The 19088-nt window shown below is 52.9% G+C and overlaps 1 protein-coding gene across 1 annotated transcript in view; it reads left to right on the plus strand.

The window, feature by feature from the left end:
* FRAS1 (Fraser extracellular matrix complex subunit 1) overlaps nucleotides 1–19088 on the plus strand; it is a 143765-nt gene that overhangs the window by 93949 nt on the left and 30728 nt on the right. Inside the window, exons 28-44 of the mRNA XM_068154044.1 lie at nucleotides 112–438; nucleotides 1443–1596; nucleotides 3460–3638; nucleotides 5324–5440; nucleotides 7842–7956; nucleotides 8618–8755; nucleotides 9445–9477; nucleotides 10748–10879; nucleotides 11663–11788; nucleotides 12895–13142; nucleotides 13671–13819; nucleotides 14874–15036; nucleotides 15731–15866; nucleotides 16584–16780; nucleotides 17833–17986; nucleotides 18365–18628; nucleotides 18735–18923. Coding sequence (XP_068010145.1) covers nucleotides 112–438; nucleotides 1443–1596; nucleotides 3460–3638; nucleotides 5324–5440; nucleotides 7842–7956; nucleotides 8618–8755; nucleotides 9445–9477; nucleotides 10748–10879; nucleotides 11663–11788; nucleotides 12895–13142; nucleotides 13671–13819; nucleotides 14874–15036; nucleotides 15731–15866; nucleotides 16584–16780; nucleotides 17833–17986; nucleotides 18365–18628; nucleotides 18735–18923 — 2821 coding nt within the window. The remainder of the gene's footprint in view (nucleotides 1–111; nucleotides 439–1442; nucleotides 1597–3459; nucleotides 3639–5323; nucleotides 5441–7841; nucleotides 7957–8617; nucleotides 8756–9444; nucleotides 9478–10747; nucleotides 10880–11662; nucleotides 11789–12894; nucleotides 13143–13670; nucleotides 13820–14873; nucleotides 15037–15730; nucleotides 15867–16583; nucleotides 16781–17832; nucleotides 17987–18364; nucleotides 18629–18734; nucleotides 18924–19088) is intronic.

The raw sequence follows: 19088 nt of genomic DNA on the forward strand, positions 1-19088 counted from the left end.
CAAACAGGAGGTTCCCAGGCATGAAATGAGCTGGTTGCCTTCACCTCACATTTGTAATCCCAGACTTTGCAGAGGTTTAGCAAACACCTAAGAGCTGCTTTTGCCTTTCAGGCCCCCTACGTGTTCAGAAACGAGCCTCTCCTTGTCCACAGAGGGGAAAGTGGAGCTATAACAGAGCTGCTGCTTGGTGTGAGAGACACTGACAATCCTCAGGACGTTGTGCTGGTGGTTTTAGAGCCTCCAAGGCACGGGCAGCTGAGCAAACCTCCTAGGGACACAGCTTCTGGAGCCCAAATATTCCGCCTGGATGACCTTGCCGGCGGCCTGCTGCGTTACGCCCACGACGGCTCTGACACCCAGGATGATGCAGTTCTCTTGCAAGTGACTGATGGTTACCACTTCCAGAATGTCCTGCTCCACATTAAGATTGCTCCCAAGGTAGGTGCTGGGACATAAACCCTTGCAGGCAGATTAGAAGGCTGGAGAAATATCCCCGTGTCCCTGAGGTGTCACTAATCCTGAGCTAGTGACAGGCTGTGGTCAGAGAGAGGAGAAAGCAGTGGATTGATGGAGCTTTGGAGGGCACCTGGATTGCTGGGGGCTGTGACAGGAGTTGTGCAGCTCAAATCATGCAGCTTTGACAATTCAAAGCCCACAGTTGTTTGATGAAAAGGTTTTGCTGGAGTTGAAGGTGGGAGTCTTGCAATGGGAGGATGTGAGGAGCAAGTTCTGCACCATGAGGCTGCTGCAACAGCACTGCCACAGGTTGCCCTGGGAGGGAGCTGAGGCTCCATTCTTGGAGATCTCCAAGGTGTGGCTGGACAGGGTCTGAGCAACCTGGTCTAGTGGAGGATGTTGGACTGGATGACCAGGTTGGGTGAGACCTTGAGCAACCTGCTCTAGTGGGGGAGCCATGGCAGGGAGGTTGGAACTAGATGATCTTGAAGGTCCCTTCCAACCCAAAGCCATTCTATGAATCCATGAGAACAACACTTCCACAACTGGGTCCAAGGGATATGGGTGGAGGACATACAACCATTCTGTGGGTCAGTAAGGGGCAGTGGGTGGAAGCTGAAGCACAGGAGGAAGTTCCATGGAAACAGGAGGAAAATTTTTTTCATTGTGAGGGTGACAGAAGCCTGGAGCAGGCTGCCCAGGGGGGCTGTGGACTCTCCCTCTCTGGAGGTGTTCAAGACCTGCCTGGATGAGTTCCTGTGTGATCTGGTGTAGGTGATCCTGCTTTGACAGGGGGGTTGGACTGGATGACCTTTTGAGGTCTCTTCCAGCCCCTAACACTGTGAAACATTTCTGGAAGCAGACAACCAGGGCTGGCTTCAGAGGGAATTCCAGAACACTCTGCTTGACCCTTTTCACTGCAAAGAGTTTCCAGCAGTGCAGCATTGCTTCAGTTCAGCCTTTTTCTGCTGTCCCCCTGCATGCAGAATGAGAGAAGCCCTCAGCTGGTGACAAACTCCCTGGTCTGGGTGCCCCAGGGAGGCATGCTACAGATCTCCAAGACAATTCTTCATGCCAAGCTACCTGGTGCCCGTGACTCTGAGATAACCTTCACCATCACCAAGGACCAGCCAAGACATGGTAAAGTTCTTCAAGGGTTTTGTGGCCAAAACCCAACTCTAGGCCCTTGCTTTGCACCCCACATGCCCCAAGGTGTCCATCTACTAAAGGAAAGTGTGAGATTCTGGGTTCTGGGGGGTTCAGAGGGAAAAGGGTGTTCTTCACAGACCTGAGGGGGTTCTTCCATGGTCTGTTGCCCACACCAAGCAGCACATGGGGGAATTGCTTGAGGAACTGAGGGAAGCACTTCAGAGAATGAGGATGGTGGAAAAAGACAAAATTAAGGAGAAAGGCTGAGGCCAAGAAGGTTTAAGGTCAGTGACAAGAACGTAGAAACACTGGGGAGACCTTTCAGTGGCCTTCCAGTACCCAAAAGGGGCCTACAAGCAAGCCAGGAAAGGACTTTCTACAAGGGCTTGCAGTGATAGGACAAGGGACAGTGGATTGAAGCTTGAGGAGGGCAGATGGAGACTGGAGATGAGGAAGAAATTCTTGCCAGTGAGGGTGGGGAGACACTGGGACAGGTTGCTCAGGGAGGTTGTGGATGTCCCCTCCCTGGAGGTGCTCAAGGCCAGGCTGGATGAGGCCTTGAGCAGCCTGGGCTGGTGGGAAGTGTCCTTGCCATTGGTTGGAGGAGTTGGAACTGGCTGGGCTTTAAGGTCCCTTCCAACCCATGCTGTGCTTGTATGCATTTGCTGAGCCAGGCAAAACCAGAGGATCCCTCTAGCAACCCCAGTGATGGCTTTTCCCTTGTGCTGTGAGGACAGACTGCCTTCCACAAGAGCTTCCAGAACCTGATGGATCCACAGCCACTCTTATTTCTGCAGTTTAGAAGAGAGCTAATTCATCTGGTGTGTCCCCTCCCCCCTTTAGTTCTGTGCAGATGAAGGGCTGCCTTCTCCTTTTTAATAAGCATTTACACATTGTTGGTTTGGGTTTGGGTTTTTTTCCCCCTGAGGAGCTTCTCTCCTACTGCCTAACCCAGAGCAGAATGTATCATCCTGTGTTTGTATCTCTGTAATTATCTCTGCTGTAATTAATTGCACTAACACAAGCAGCTCTGTGGCTGCAGGTCAGGAAGCAGCAGCAGGAAAGAGCTGCAACATTTTCATCTCAAAGGCAATTTCATTTAAAGGGAGGTTGGGGAGAAAAAGGGGTGGGGGGTGGGGGAAGTGTAGAAAATGAGGCCTGAATGCAGGTGGGGCTTATCTGCCCATCTTGGTGTTTGAGTAATGGAGAAGATATTTAGACCTGCACTGAAAAAAGGAGCATTGGGTTTTTGGCTAGGAGAGGAAACCACCTGAGAATCAGCTGCTGCATTTCTGCAGCACCAGGGCAGGGGCAAAGAAAGCTTCTTGCCCTTCATTTCAAGGCTCTGAAAGCAACCAAAAGGGAAGGAAGATCTCTGTCCAGGGCACCTCCCCCTGCAGGGCTTGGTTTCATAGAGTCATTAAAGTTGGATAAGACCTCCAAGAACATTGAGACCAACCAGCAACCCAACACCACCATGGCCACTAAGCCATGGCCACAGGTTTCCTGAACACCTCCAGGGATGGGGACTCCACCACCTCCCTGGGCAGCCTCTTCCAATCCCTGACCACTCCTGAATCAAAGACATTTTTCCTCATCTCCAACCTAACTCTCTCCTGGCACAATTTCAGGCTGTTTCCTCTTGTCCTATCACTTCTGCTTGGGACAAGAGACCAACACCCACCTCACTCCAGCCTCCTCTCAGGGAGTTGTAGAGAGCAATGAGGTCTCCCTTCAGCCTCCCCTTCTTCAGGCTGAAAAACCCCAGATCTCAGCCCAGTAATGATGAGAGCAGCTATTCCTCCTTCTCTTCTCACAAGCTGTGCCCTGGCTGTTCATCTTTGTTTTGCTTAGGTGAAGTGGTGCTTCTGGTCCCAATGCCAGCAGATGGCCCAGCACACTCCTGGCAGCTTTTGCCTGATGGAAGAGCAGCCTCCCCTACAACCTCTTTTACCCAGCAGGACATCAACGAAGGCATCGTGTGGTACAGGCACTCTGGAGCTGAAGTGGAGAGTGACTCTTTCCAATTCCAGGTACTCCTCAGCATGTGCAAAGGAGGGGCCCACAGCAGCTCTGCTGCCAGCTTGCTCATCTCCTCCCAGCCCAGCTTGCTCAAGGCCTCATCCAGCCTGGCCTTGAACACCTCCAGGGAGGGGGCATCCACAACCTCCCTGGGCAACCTGTGCCAGTCTCTCCCCACCCTTCTTTGAGATGAGGCTGCTCCCAGGGGACAAGGCAAAAGTGGGTCCAGGTAGCCACACATTTGGCTGTCCTAGTGATCATCCAGCTGGGTGCCAAATCTCTGTGAGGGGAGGTCCTAAGACTCTCCTAAGGCACCCCTGCAACCCAGACCTCTGTGGCAGGACTGCCCTGTGCCAGGTGTGTTACTGCAGTTCAGATCTTGGCCCTTTTTGCAGTTAGAGTCAGTTGGATGGGACCTTAATTATCATCTAGTTCCAGCCCCCTTGTCACTGAGCCCTTGATACTGCCCATGGCAAACCCACCCCCCTCAGAACACCTGCAGCTCTCAGAACACTTTGGGGTAATCTTGTTTGTGTTGCAAGCCCCCAAAGGCAGCAACCCTCCTCTTCTCTGCAGCCCCTCAGCTAATCATTTCCTTTGGGCTGCAGAGTGCTCCTTGCAAACAGACAATACAAAGCACTTCCCAGCAGATGCAAGGCTCCACCACATCTCATCCCCCCCCCAGGCTGCAAGAGCCAGCAGATCCCTCAGCCAGGCCCTTGCTGTTTGCCTGGGAGGTTTAACAGCCTCCCTCAGAATGCAAAGCCCCGGGTGAGGACTTGCAGGCAGGATTTGTTACAGCTGCTTGACAAGGCAGGAGCTGGGGCTGGAGTGCCAGAGAGGCAATTAAGGTAATTTCTAAAGTAATTAACAGAAGTGCTAATGAGGAATTTGTGAGCATCAGTGTTGAACAAGCTGATCTTTAGCTTAATTGCTGCATTCCTCTTACACAGCAAGCATTTTGGATGGGTTCAGTGTTTGGGTTTAGTAGCTTGGAGTGGCAGCAATGATTGTGTGGAGGACCCTAGTGAGAAAGGAAGCCAGGACTGCCTGGGTCACATCAGGACACCACAACACATAGGCCTGAGGCCTGAACCCTGAACTGGAGCATCCCAGCAAGGGCCAGCACGTTTTCAGCAGTATTTTGGCAGCCAGAGTTCAGATGACAGCAACTCAGAGCAGCTCCAGCAAATGGCTAAAATCATTTCATTTGTTTCAGCAGAGCAAGCATCAAAGCTGGTGGAGGGGCTGGAGAACAGGGCTGGAGAGGAGCAGCTGAGGGAACTGGGGGTGTTTAGCCTGGAGAAGGGGAGGCTAAGGGGAGACCTCATTGCTCTCTACAGCTCCCTGAGGGGAAGTTGGAGTGAAGTGAGGCCCCATCCCTGGAGATCTTCAGGGTCAGGCTGGAGAAGGCTCTGAGCAACCTGCTCTAGTGGAGGATGTCCCTGCTGAGTGCAAGGGGTTTGAACTGGATGGCCTTTGGAGGTCCTTTCCAACACAAACCATTCCAGAATTCCATGATTTAAAGGTCCTAGTTCCCATCAACTACCAACCTTCTGTGCTTTGGGTTGGTGCCTGCTGCCAAGGTCTTTGCCTTCCCAGGCCAGGAGGAGAGAAGAGGCCAAGTATGAAACTGGTCTAGAATTGCAGTGGTGTCCTCTGTCAGGTATCCATCCATCTGCTCTTTCCTTGCCAGGTGTCCAGCTCTTCCAGACCACAAACCAGCTTGGAAAGCCATGTGTTCAACGTTGCTGTTCTCCCCCAGACACCCAGAGCACCTCAGCTTTCCCTTGGCTCCTCTCTGCACATGGCTGTAAGTGTGAACCAACACCACTGCCTGATGGCTTCTGTATTCCCACAGCAACCAGAGCCTCCCACAGACTGTTGGTTCCTCTGCTTGCTGGTGTCCATGCTGCTGTGCTTGATACCAAGGCTGAGCTACATCTATGGAACAGGGTTTCTGCACCTGATAGCTGGAGCAGAAGTGTGGGGGGAAGGAGAGGCTGGAAGAGTCAGTGGTCTGTGTACTGTAGCTGCCTCCCTGCTGGTGCTAATTAACAAGGTGACCTCAAAGATTAGAGTTAATTTTGTGAGCTCTCTGGCTTTGTCTTCTCACATATGTGGGTGAAGTCCAGCTTTCATCTCTGCTTCTCCTGCTGTCTCCTCTTGATTTTACAGAGAGGGATCCCAAGTGCCTGAGCTAGAGGAGAGCCTCAGAGCTCTGCACTCAGGTCACCCACTGGGACACAAAGAGAGCCAGGCCCTTAGAGCAGGGAGTTTGATTTTGACATCTCCTTGGCCTTCAAAGCTTTGTGGGGCTTTCAGAGGGGAACCAGGATCATAATCCACTGGGCAGCAGTCCAGGGCAGGCTGTGATTAGAAGGCAGAGATGAGGACTTGCAAGATACATCATGGAGCTGAAGCTCCTGCCTGCAGGGAGAGGGAGAGCTGGGTCTCCAAACCTCAAGGCAGCACACAGTCATCTTTGGGATTACTCATTCCTGAGGATTTGTCTGGGGCATGTGAGGTGCCAGCAGTCTGCTCAGCATCATCAAACAGCAATCCTGTGCCCCTGGGCACTCCCTGGCAGACAGAAGCAGGCTGAGAAGCTCATGCAGTGCAGGAGAGCAGATGTGGCAGACCTCCCAGGGGTAATGGGTCCTCAGGAGGAGCCTCCTAAGGTGAGGTGAAGAACTTCTAAGCCAGCACAGCCTGCCAGGCATGAGAGCAGGAAAATCCAAAGGAAGCAGTGGGAGAGGGATGAGTGAAAAGTCCCTGACAGAAGAGCCTTGGCAGGGTTGAAACCAGCAGTGACCTCTCCCAGGCCATAATAAAACACTCACAGGTCGCTCCTTGGAGCAGCAGCCAGCCATGAATCTTTCTGCTCCTGACTTTCTGTTGTTGGCACTCCTGACAAGATTGATGGCACAGATGCCTGGCTGAGCTGTGCAGGGCTGGGTTTTATAGCTAATTACACACCACAAACTTCAATAGAGCCATAAAACACCTTTTACTGAGGGGTGCCTCACAACCTGAGAGTTCTACCTTTGGGAGAGACAAATAGGCCTTGGAGGCAACTCTGAGGCAGCCATAACCTTAAATCTTTTCATCATAAAATTGCACTTCCTTGCATCAAGGTGATTGAGCTCTGCTCAGCTGTCTGCCAAGTCCTTCAGAATTAGACTGGCTTCTCAGCTGAAAAGCAAGCACAGAGTGTGAAGGCTTCCCAGACCTCTGGCCTTGTCCTGCTGTGGAAGGTCAGAGGAAGTTTGGTGGTTTAACAGGACCAAACAAGTCACAGTGCAAGGTCCTGCATTTGGGTCAGGCCAACCCCAGGCCCAAATCCAGCCTGGGTGCAGAGTGGGTTGAGAGTAGCTCTGAAGAAAGACTTGGGGGTGTTGATTGATGAGCAGCTCCCCAGGAGCCAGCAGTGCCCTCATGCAGCCCAGCAGGCAGCTGTGTGCTGGGCTGCAGCCAGAGGAGTGTGGGCAGCAGGGCAGGAGAGGGGATTCTGACCCTTGACTCTCCTCTGCTGAGACCCATCTCCAGTTCTGCCTCCAGTTCTGGTGTCCCCAGCAGAAGGACACAGAGCTGCTGGAGTGAGTCCAGAGGAGGCCACAAAGATGATCCAAGGGCTGGAGCAGCTCTGCTGTGAGGCTGAGCTGGGGTTGTGCAGCCTGGAGAAGACTCCAGGGGGACCTTAGAGCTGCCTTCCAATATCTGAAGGGATCCTACAGGAAGGCTGCAGAGAGACTTTTCCTGAGGGTGTCTAGAGACAGGACAAGGGGGAATGGACTGAAGCTGAGGCAGAGCAGGGTCAGACTGGATCTGAGGAAGAAGTTCTTCAGTGTGAGGGTGCTGAGACTCCAGAACAAGGCTGCCCAGGGAGGCTGTGGCTGCCTCCTCCCTGGGGGTGTTCAAGGCCAGGTTGGATGAGGCCTTGAGCAGCTGAGTCTGGTTGAGAGGTGTCCCTGCCTACGGTGGGGAGGTTGGAGTTGATGATCTCTGAGGTCCCTTCCAACCTGAGCCATTCTCTGCTCTGGACTGGTGGGGCTTTGGCAGCCAAGTTCCCTGCTGAAAGGAAGCCTGAGCCTCACTCTGGCTGAATGCAAACTCTATCTTCCTACAAAAGCAAACCCTCTTTCACTGCATTTTTTGGGTGAGTCTTCCCACGTTTTTGACCTGGATGCTGATGGTCTGATGTGTTTATTGAGGTGCTGGAGGACCGTGTGACAGTGATTGAGCCTCATCACCTCTCCTTTGTAGACCCGGAGATCCCCAGCCAGAAAATCCTCTTCAACATCACCGTCCCTCTGCCTCCTGGCCAAGGCAAGTGTCCCTCTCCAGAGCATGCTGCTGGATTCACTCCCATCCTTTCTGAGCACATCTCATTTTCTCCTCAGGGTATCAGATGCCTTGGAGGCATCTGTTCATCTCTTTCAGCCTCCTTCCTTCGCTTTCAGGCACCTTGTGTCTTCACCCAGTCTTTAGGCTTGCTTAGCAGTGAGCTGCAGAGCTCAGTTTTCTTAGCACTGTCTGGGATGTGGTGCTGGTGATCAGACCAATGGGATTAGTTAGACCTGATCATTATTTCCCCTTTTATAGCCAGTGCTAATTTATTTACATTCTACCACTTCCTACTCAATCTGTGGAAAACCTTCCTAGGCACCAGCCTAAAACTGCCCCAGAGGTGTGGAATGTTCTCCCCCATGGCTTGCTTCTTTCCACCTCCCTACTGAAAGCTGTTTGTTGCATTGACTGAGTGAAGGACCTCTGTTGAATTGCTCATGCCCCAAGAACCCATCCTTGATGCACTTACAGCTGTGTTGGCTTATGGAGGAACCCCTGAAGATGTGGTTCCATCTTCCACACAGAGATGGGTGGAACCACACAGGGATGAGTGGAACCACACAAAGAAGTACCTGGGAGAGAGCAGAAGCTGTGGCCTTTGTGATTGCTCCTGTGAATGCTGAGTTCTGTGCCTCTGTAGGTATCGTGGAGCACCGAGACCGACCTCTCTCCCCAGTCAGGTCCTTCAGCCAAGCAGATATCAACCAGGGCAAGATTGCTTATCGACCACCAACTGCAGCTCCTCACCTGAGAGAGATCATTGCCTTCTCCTTTGCAGGTAAGGGCCTGAGTGTTCTTCACAGGGCTGTGTTGGGTGGAGTACTCAGCACTGGTTAGGCCACACCTTGAGTCCTGTGTCCAGTTCTGGGCCCCTCAGTTCAGGAAAGATGTTGAGATGCTGGAAGGTGTCCAGAGAAGGGCAATAAAGCTCCCAAGCCTGAAAGTGCTCCAAGTCAGGCTGAGTGAGGCCTTGAGCAACTTGGGCCAGTGGGAGGTGTCCCTGCCCATAGGAGGGAGGGGTGGAACTGGATGATCTTTAAGGTCCCTTCCAACCCAAAGCATTCTGTGATTCTCTGGGAGCGGTGTGCTGGGGGACAGGCTGTGTATCACCATGCTCTCCAGTTTGGAGGAGGGGGAGGGCATGGTCATGGAATCATAGAATGTTTTGGGTTGGAAGGGTCCTCCAAAGGCCTCCCAGTCCAACTCCCTGCAGACAGCAGGGACATCCTCCACTAGAGCAGGTTGCTCAGAGCCTTTTCCAGCCAGACCTTGAGGCTCTTCAGGGACAGGGCCTCAACCACCTCCCTGGGCAACCTGTTCCTCTGTCATTCCCTGGAGTGCTTTGCTTGGGGAGGGAAGGCTCCAGCCTGGCTCAGTGTCAGCTCTTGCTTCCTCCAGACATTGTTCAAAGCCACAGCAGTGAGTGCTCTGCTCTCCTGACCACAGCTCCTCTGTTTGTCCCTGCAGGTCTCCCAGAGTCAGTGAGCTTCCGATTCACAGGTACGAGGACCGAGGACCCTCTGCTCTTCCCTGGCCAAGGCAGTTTCTCTCCTGGTGCCTCACACATTGGCCTTGTTCTCCTCACCCTGTCTTCTGCTGCAGACACACCTATGGGTGCTCAGCAGGAATTCCTGGCTGTGCATGTGCCTGGGGAATATGAAGTCACCTGTTTCCCAGCAGTGGTTTATGGGAGCCAAGCTGCAGCTCAGCAGAAACATCTTTCCAGTAGCTGCCTGGAACCTGTCCTGAGAGCCTGGTTCATTCCTGGCTTCCCCCAGTGTGACATCAGAATTTTAGGCTGGTTGTTTTTCATACAGCATGGAAACATTTCCACAATCCAACTGCTGCTGCTGAGCTGAGCAGTCCTTTGCTTTCATCCTTCCATTGGCTCTTCCCAACCCCTTCAGTAGGAGACAACATTCCTACAGGTGGGAGAAGAGAAGTTTGGGGAGAAATGATGACCCAAGAAGGGTTGGACCAGATGATCCTTCAGATCCCTTCCAGCCTGTGTCCAGGGATTCAATGCTTTTGACACAGCTTTCCCTTTGTATGTGCTTTGTAGCATGCAGAAGTGATCCACCAGCCAGGAGAAGTCCATGTTCTGGCTTAGGAGCACACCTGAGGGATGTGTAGAAGATGGTGTACACATGTGCACACACAGAGACCTTCAGGAGCTCTGGTTGTCTTGCTAGGAGCTGAGTCAGGCTCTGAGCAAACTCATCTAGTTGAAAATGTCTCTGCACACTGCAGAGGTCATTGCTAGATGACCTTTGTGTCTTGATGATGGCCTTTGTGTCTTGATGATGACCCTTATATCTGAAGGGGCCCTAGAGGAAGGCTGGGAAGGGACTGCTCAGAAGGGCCTGTGGTGATAAGGTGAGAGGCAATGGTTTGAAACTGGAGCAGGGCAGAGTTAGGTCGGACATCAGGAGGAAGTTCTGCACAACGAGGGTGGTGAGACACTGAAGCAGGTTGCCCAGGGATGTGGTGGAGGCCATATCCCTGGAGACATTCAAGGAGACCTTAATGGGGCCCTGAGCAACCTGATCTAGTTAAAGATGTCTCTAATGACTGCATTGAGGATGACCTTTGGAGTTCCCCTCTCACCCAGACCATTCTGTGATTCGAAGTTGAGTATATCCACAGCCAAAGCTGGGGGAGGAGTCAGTGATGTGGGGTGGGGGTTTGGTACAGAAAGGTGAGCTCCCCAGGTGGGGCCCTGAACACACAGCCCTGCACACACTGAGGTGTGGCTCTTGTCTGTGCCTAGTGTCTGGTGGAGAGCACACAAGCCCCGAGATGGTGTTCGTCATTCATCTGCTCTCTGCAGAGCAGCAGCCTCCAGTCTTCCAGATCACAGCTCCCTTCCTGGAGGTCAGCCAGGGGGGCAAAGCCACCATTGGTGAGTTGGGTGCAAGGGATGGGGTGCAGAGCTCAGCCTGAGGCCATGTGGGTGGAACAGAAGAGAGTTTTGGTCTCCCCCTCTGCTGTCCATTTAGCTAAGGAGCTCTGGTGGTGCAGTTGTAGCAGCGACCACTGACAAAGCTGTGTGGTGGTGCCTCACAAAAGTATCTGGAGACACCCAGTGCTCCTCCAGCCTCTGGCAGGTCTGGGCAGTGGCTGAGGCAGGGTGAACAGGATCAGGGACCTGCTGCTCCTCTGCTTTTTCCCTCTTAGGCTGCTCTGCCGCTGTTGAACCCTGGGTTAGTGATGTGACCTGCTAGCCTGGGTTGGGTAGGGTGAGCCACTTCCTGCTTGTGGTGGGGTTGGTGCAGATATGCCCCTGCTGTAGGAACCCCTCTGAGGGTTTGCACAGCTGTCATCTGTGAGCCACAGTGGCTCTCCTTCTCTGGAGACTTTCAAGAACCACATGGATGTGTTCCTGTGTGACCTGCTCCAGGGGACCCTGCTTTGGCAGGGGGATTGGACCCAGAGGTCCTTTCCAGCCCCTAACATTCTCTGATTCTGTGAAGAAGTTCTCTACTAACCTCTGATCTCAGCATCATCAGGGGACTAATTACTGCCAGGAATCCACCAAGCTCTGGGGCTAGGGCAGCTCCAGAATTCTTTTACCCATCACACACTTGGCCGAATTTCAGCTTTTAGGCCCCGTTCCCAAACCTCAGGGGTATTCCCAATGTGCTGTCTGAGGATGCTGAAGCCATGCTCTCTTTCCCTGGCACAGGGGTCCAGCTAGCTGTGAGTGACACAGACACAGCTCCTGAGGGCCTTTTCTTTGAGCTGGTGAAACCTCCCCATCATGGCCTGGTGCTGAAGTCCAGTGCTGGCGTGCAGGAGCGCATGAGAGCAGGTGAGTCCTGCAGAAGTCTTCCTCAGAGAGGGGAGGGCTTGGCACTTGCCTGATTCAGTTGATTCAGCTGATTCAGTTGACCAGGAGGAGATAGAACCATAGATTGTAGAATCATAAAGGCTGGAAAAGATCTCTAAGATCAAGTCCAACCTTCTGTGCTCCACGGCCTCTAAGCCACGTCCCCAAGTGCCATGGCCACACATTTCTTGAACCCCTCCAGGGATGGGGACTCCACCACCTCCCTGGGCAGCCTCTTCCAATCCCTGACCACTCTTGCAGCAAAGAAATTGTGCCTAATATCCAACCCAATTGCTCTCAGTATCTTAATATGGATGCCTGTGGTAGATAGGGTTGGACCCAGTATGTTTGGCTGGCGGACAATCACTGTCTGGTGGTAACTACAACCAGCTGCTGACCAAAAGGGATGGTTTGGTTTACATGGTGAGTTGTATCCCTAGTATCAGGTGATGGAACAAGAAGAAATGGCCTAAAATTGTGCCCAGGGGATGTTTAGGATGGGGATTTGGTTTCAGCAGTTTCCAGTGTGTGATCAGATGGACAAATATCTGCAGGGGAGTAGTGCAAGCAGAAGACATGGAGAGAGAAGCCTCTTTCTAGCTATGACAGGCAGAAGCTTCCAAAGCACCTGGGAAGAAAGTAGGACCTGAACCCTCCCTGAGGTTCATGAGGAGCTGCTGCCTCTGGGAAGCTGTGAAGGCTGCAGCACCTCTGCCCTGCATAGATGCTAGCTCCTTAATTAATGCCTTCAGAACTCACATCCCTGGAGGGGTGGTACCAAACATCAGCTTAGGAAAGGTTGAGCTTGGCTTGGCTTGGCTTGCTGCTCTGAGCAGAGTCTTCCTGACTTCAGGAAGAAGTTGTTCCCCATGAGGGTGGTGAGAGCCTGGCACAGGTTGCCCAGGGAGGTGGTGGCAGCCACATCCCTGGAGGTGTTTGCATCCAGGCTGGATGTGGCTGTGAGCAACCTGCTGTAGTGTGAGGTGTCCCTGGCCATGGCAGGGGGTTGGAGCTGGCTGAGCCTTGAGCTCCCTTCCAACCCTGACAATTCAGTGATTGTGTGAGCTGTGCCTTTTCTCTTTGGGAAGGTGATGCCTTCACCTACGAGGACGTCACTCGAAACGCCCTGCAGTACCTGCACGATGGCTCAGCGGCAGCAGAGGACAGCATGGAAATCTCTGTCACCGACGGTGTCACCACTGTGACCACAGTGCTGAGGGTGGAAGTGTCCTTGCTGGATAGCAATGGGCCACAGCTGGCCCCAGGCTGCTTGCTGGCCGTCACTGTGGCCAGTAAAAGCTCCGTGACTCTCACTCGGCTACACCTCGCTTATGTTGTAAGCTTCCATCTCTTTACAAGCCCAGGGAATGCTGCCAGCCCTCCCCTTCCTCATCCCCCCAGAGACCCTTCCCCACACCAGCAGTGTGGACTCTTGCTTGAGAGCTGGAGTTGTGCCTCTGTCCTGGCTCGAGGTGCCAAAAGGGGATAAGAGAGTCTTTAATCCAAGGAGGGAGTTAATGCTGTCCCTGTGTGACTGCAGCAGAGGTGAGCTGCCATGCTGAGCACCAGGACTGAGTTAATCCCAGATTGTTCCCTCAAAGAGACCTAAAGCAAAGCTCAAGGATTTGCTGAATGATAATCCCTTGAAAATTTCAAGCCCCCTTCACCCCCCTTCCAAAACTGCCTGGTTCTTTTGGGGGGCATACTGGAAGAGGGGGGAGGTTTAAGCAACCCATTGACCCTTGAGCAAGCTGGTCTAGTAGGAGGTGTCCCTGTCCATGTGAGGGGGGTTGGAACTAGATGATCTTTAAGGCCCCTTCCAACTTAAGCCATCCTATGATTTGGTTCCTTTCCTCATGTTTAGGACAACAATTCTCCTGACTCAGAGATAAGAATCCAGTTAATATCCCTGCCTGCATATGGCAGCCTCCTGCAGCTGTCAGGCTCTCATGGTGAGGAGCTTTCCAAGGTTTATAATTTCACCATGGAGGACATCAACAGCCAGAGGATCAGGTATCAAGGAGCTGTTCTTCTTCAAGCCATGCCAGTTACAGTCTCAGTGGACTTCCCACAGGGATCTCTGGGCTATGCATCAAAGAGATTTTTTCCCTTTCTTGTGCTCTTGTATCCTGTGAGGGGGTTTGGTGGAGGTGATGGTGTTGGGTTGCTGGTTGGACTTGATGATCTTAGAGGTCTTTTCCAACCTAAGCAGTCCTGTGCTGATGGCTGGGGTCCTGTGATGACTGGGAGTGTTTCCTGTGTGCAGTTGGGTGTTTTTGCATGGCTGAAATGCCAGCACTTGATGTAGCTTCACATCATACCCATTTATTGTGGCCACGATGGCATGGTGATGCTTTAGGTAAGCAACACCTAAACCTGTGATTGAAAAGAACTCAGAGAGTGAACATGAAGGAGAGCTGGGAACTGGGCTCCCCAGTTTAAGAGGGACAGGGATCTACTGGAGAGAGTCCAATGGAAGCTATGGGGATGATAAAGGGATTGGAACATCTGTGTGATGAGGAAAGGCTGAGAGACCTGGGGCTGGTTAGCCTGGAGAGGAGAAGGCTGAGAGGAGCTGAGTCTAGTTGAGAGGTGTCTGTGTTTGTGCCCATGGGAGGGAGGTTGGAGGAGATGATCTCCAAGGTCCCTGTCAATCTGAGCCATTCTGTGATGATTGAATATCTGCAGGGTGGGTGTCAAGAAGTGGCCAGGCTCTTTTCAGTGGTGTCCTGTGACAGGACAAGGGGCAATGGACACAGACTGGAACCCAGGAAGTTCTACCTTTACTTAAGGAGAACATTTTTTACTGTGAGGGTGCTGGAGCCCTGGAGCAGGCTGCCCAGAGAGGTTGTGGAGTCTCCTTCTCTGGAGACCTTCAAGCCCTGTCTGGATGAGTTCCTGTGTGACCTGCCCTGGGTGATTCTGCTTTGGTGTGGGGGTTGCACTTGATCTCTGGAGGTCCCTTCCAACCCTTACCATTCTGTGGTCCTATGAAACACCTTCCCCCTTTCAAGAGGAGTGCATCAACCTCTAAATGTATTTCCTTCCCTGTGTTGGACTTCCACAGCTACTCCACCACGTTTGAGACCAGCAACCAGCCAGTCACAGACCTCTTCCACTTTGTTGTTGTCGATGCTGACAACAACCGGCTCGACAGGCAGATGTTCACCGTCACCATCGTGCCTGCCCAGACCATGCCACTGCTCCTTGCCTTTGCTGACCACATCACTGTAAGTGGCTACCCAGGAGGCTGGGAACAGGGCCAAGGATGTCTTAGATGTGAGGGACTGAACACTGGGATCACTGAAGAAGCATGGTGCTGCACATGCAATCCTGGGAGTGCAAAGGGTTGTCAGATGCCTTGAAGGCCAGGGGAGGCTGATCTGCATCTCTGAATCTCTTCAGCTTACACCTGGGATAGTCAGGAGCTGGCTTCTCCCAGGGTGTCCTGTTGAGCCCAGTGGAACAAGCGTGACTTATATCTGTTTAGTATTTCATCCCCCATTGCATTGTGGGGAAAAGGTGAGCAGAAGACAATTCTGCCAACACCTGGTGCCCTGGGCTGATACACAGCATGTCAGACTGCTTATCAGGGCCTTCTGAAGTCATCCCCTTCCTTCCCAGCTTTACATTCCCCCTCCATAGCTTCACAAGGTTATCCTCAACTTCCAGTACAGATCTCACTTTCCAGGTCTCACTTGCCAGTTCTCTTCTCACAGGCTCTTCTTGGGGACCAGGCAAGATTTGTTCTTCCCATCCCACCTCACCTCTCAGCTGGTTTCATGGTCAACAGGTCTAGGGGAGGATGAGACAGGAGTTCAGAGGCTGGATAGGCCTCTTCCTTAGCAGCAGGGCAGCAGTGTGAGTGCTGCTGCCCGTGGTGAGCATTGCTGGCAGTTTTCTCACCTTGCTTTTGCTTTCCAGGTGGATGAAGGGGGCAAGGTCCCACTGCTGGCTCATCACCACTTAGCTGCTGATTATGATACTGCTGCCAAGGAGGACCTGAGGCTCACAATTATCACTCTGCCCATGTATGGCTACCTTGAAAACACTAAGACAGGTAACATGCTTGGCTGTGTCTCTTCCTGCTGGCTGATGAAAGGAACATGGGGCTTGCCCTGCTGGAGCACACTCTGTCTCACTGCAGTTCCTCAGTGTGGTGCTGGAAGAGCTTACAAGAGCTTGTAAGGCCACCATGAAGAGATAAGCTGTCTCTGGGGAGTGTCTCCTCCTGATTCTCAGCTGTTGGAGGTTGGTCTGTGCTGTGGGACCAGAGCCTTTTCAAGCCCACTGTTGCACTTTCATGAGGCTTTATGAAGAAACTTATCCAGGTGTGTTGTGTGTAACAGCCAACAGCTGAGAATCAGGAGGCAGAGCTTGGCTGGGAACTCTCTTACCTCATTGTGTTATAAGGAAAAGATAGGATTTAGAGCAGTTTGTGTCAGTTTGGCAATGGTGAGCCCCTCCTTGAGCAATGTTTGAGTGATTTTCTTGCCTGCGAGACTTGGTTTTGCAAGGTGAAGCTTGATGCAGAGGTTGTGTTGAGGCTGGAAGTCACATGAGACATTGTCTCATCTCTGAAGAATGCTTAATAACCCTGAGCTGAGGGACTGCTTCCCCAGTGGTGCTCTAATGCTTTCCACACAGGTCAGAGGATGTGTGAAAGCCACGGTGTAGGATGGAGCATCCTCCTGCACCCTTCACCACCTCCCGGTCTTCTAAGCTTTTGGCTTTTGTGAATGAAACATCCCTTCACTGCTGCTGTTCTGGTTTGCAGGTGAGACTTTTGGCCCACAGAGTGAGTCTGCTGTGCCCACAGACACGTCCTTTGCCCTTCAAGACCTCCTGGAGGGCAGCATTTACTACTTCCAGAGCGTGCACGAAAGCATCGAGCCGAGGAGCGACGTCTTCAGCTGCTACGTGAGCGACGGCTTCAGCCACTCTGAGCTGCAGAGCATCAACATCACCATCCAGGTACCTCCTGCTCTCTGGCTGCTGGAGCCCTCTCCTGTCACACAGACACATGGCTTCTGAAGTGCAGGCTTTGCTCACTGCTTTGGGAAGCCTGGGAAGGGGATTCAGAGGAGCTTCCTTCCTCCTCTCTGCTTCCGTCCCCTAGCACAGGCAGGTGTTCATCTATGACAGCAGAGAGCAGTTCTGCATCACAGCCTTAGGGAAGGCAGAGGCTGGGTCCTCAGCCAGCACTCATGGCTCTGCTGGAGAGAAGTGAATCAGATCCCAGGTGGGGAACACTGAAAAGCACTGATGGGGCTGGGAGGCACCAAATGACAAAGTTTTATTCCACCTCTCCCAATGTGCACCCACCTACATCCACAGGCACCATCCCTAGCTCCCAGCACCTAAGCTCCATGTGGAGCCAGCAGGTCAAGAGAAGGGATTCTGCCCCTCTGCTCTGCTCTGGTGTGACCTCACCTGGAGCTGTGTCCAGCTCTGGGGCACTCAAGACAAGAAGGACATGGACCTGCTGGAGAGAGTCCAAAGGAAGATAGCAAAAGTTAGCAGAGAGCTGGATCACCTCTCCTACAAAGACAGGCTGAGGGAGTTGGGGTTGTTCAGCCTGCAGAAAAGAGGACTCTGGGAAGACCTTAGAGCTACATTCCAATATCTGAAGGGAACCTGCAGGCAGGCTGGGGAGGGACTGTTTGGAAGGGCTTAGAGTGACAGAACAAGGGGAAACTGGAGCAGGGGAGATTTAGGTTGAACATCATGAGGAAGCTCTCCACAGAGAGGGTGGGAAAATACTGGAACAGGTTGCCTAGGGATGTGGTTGGGACCCCACCCCTGCAGACATTCAAGGTCAGACTTGATGTGGCCCTGGGCAGCCTGATCTAGTTAAGGATGTCTCTGCTGACTGCTGGGGGGATTTGGACAAGATGTCCTGCAGAGATCCCTTCCAACTCAGTTGATTCCATGATTCCACAATCTGGGAGCTTGTATTTCATTCAGTGGTGTCTTCTCCCTCAGTCCTTTCCCCTTTCTGACTGTGTGCTTTGGGACCTGTGCAGAGGCAGAACGATGAGCCCCCAAAGATGGTGCTGGAGCCTGTCAGAGTGAGTGAGGGCTCAGCTGTGGTCATCACCAACAGCTCCCTCAACCTGCAGGACTTGGACACCCAGAACAGTGAGCTTGTCATCGTGGTTACCAGAAGTCCTGAGCATGGTAAGTCCTGAGGAGGTGGGGGTGGTGACAGGGAATGTCTTTGTGCATGTGAAAGCTGGGGAGGGACCTTTGAGGCTGCCAGGGACTGATAGGACTGGGGGGAATGGAACAAAACTAGAAATGGGGAAATTCATATTGGCTGTGAGGAAGAAGTTGTTCCCCATAAGGGTGGTGAGAGCCTGGCACAGGTTGCCCAGGGAGGTGGTGGAAGCCTCCTGCCTGGAGGTGTTTGCAGCCAGGCTGGATGTGGCTCTGGGCAACCTGATCTAGTGTGAGGTGTCCCTGATCATGGCAGGGGGATTGGAACTGAGCCCTGAGGTCCCTTCCAGCCCTGCCAGTTGTGTGGTGCTATGTTATCCATCCTGTGTTCACCATCAGGGCAGCTGCGCAGGAGGCAGAGTGCTGCAGAGCCGCCGGAGCGCGGCCGCGTGCTGGGCCTGGGCTCCTCCTTCACCTACCAGGAGCTGCTGGAGGGGCTGATCGCCTACACCCGCCGCGGTGCCGCGGCCCAGGCCGACCACTTTGGCTTCTCCGTCTCAGATGGACTCCACACCCAGGCAGGGAGGCTGCAGTTCTTCACCCAGCTGCCAAAGCAGCAGCCGCCCACTGTAGCTGTCAACAGAGGCCTGCAGCTCCCAGCTGGTACGGAGGGGAGGGAGGAGAATAGCCTTGCTAGATGGTCCAGGCTCAGCCAGTCCCCTAGCTGGGTTGGCTGAAGCTCTCTGGGGGCTTTCTCTCTCTGCTGCAGGCTCTGCAGCACACCTCACAGACCAGCACTTGAAAGCAGCAGCCATTTATTCAGATGACACAACCATTAGATTTGTCATGAGGAGGGATCCCAGCATGGGCCACCTGCAGTTGACCAAAACTCATCCTCCAGCCCAGATCTCTGTCAAGGGACCTGTCAAAAGTTTCACCCAGGCTGATATAAACAAAGGTGAGTCTTTGGGTTTAGGGAGTCTCAGCAGGTTACTTGTGGCCACTTTAGGTAGTCCTGTGAAGAGCAGGGAGCTGGGCTGAGAGGAGAGCTTCTTAATGTTCATAAATGCCTGCAGGGTAAGGGGAAAGAAGGAGGGACCAGGCTCTTCTCAGTGGTGTCCTG

The sequence above is a fragment of the Melanerpes formicivorus genome, unplaced genomic scaffold (assembly GCF_026170545.1).
Source record: "Melanerpes formicivorus ecotype bairdi unplaced genomic scaffold, bMelFor1.0.p_v2 SCAF_27, whole genome shotgun sequence".
Lineage (NCBI taxonomy): Eukaryota > Metazoa > Chordata > Aves > Piciformes > Picidae > Melanerpes > Melanerpes formicivorus.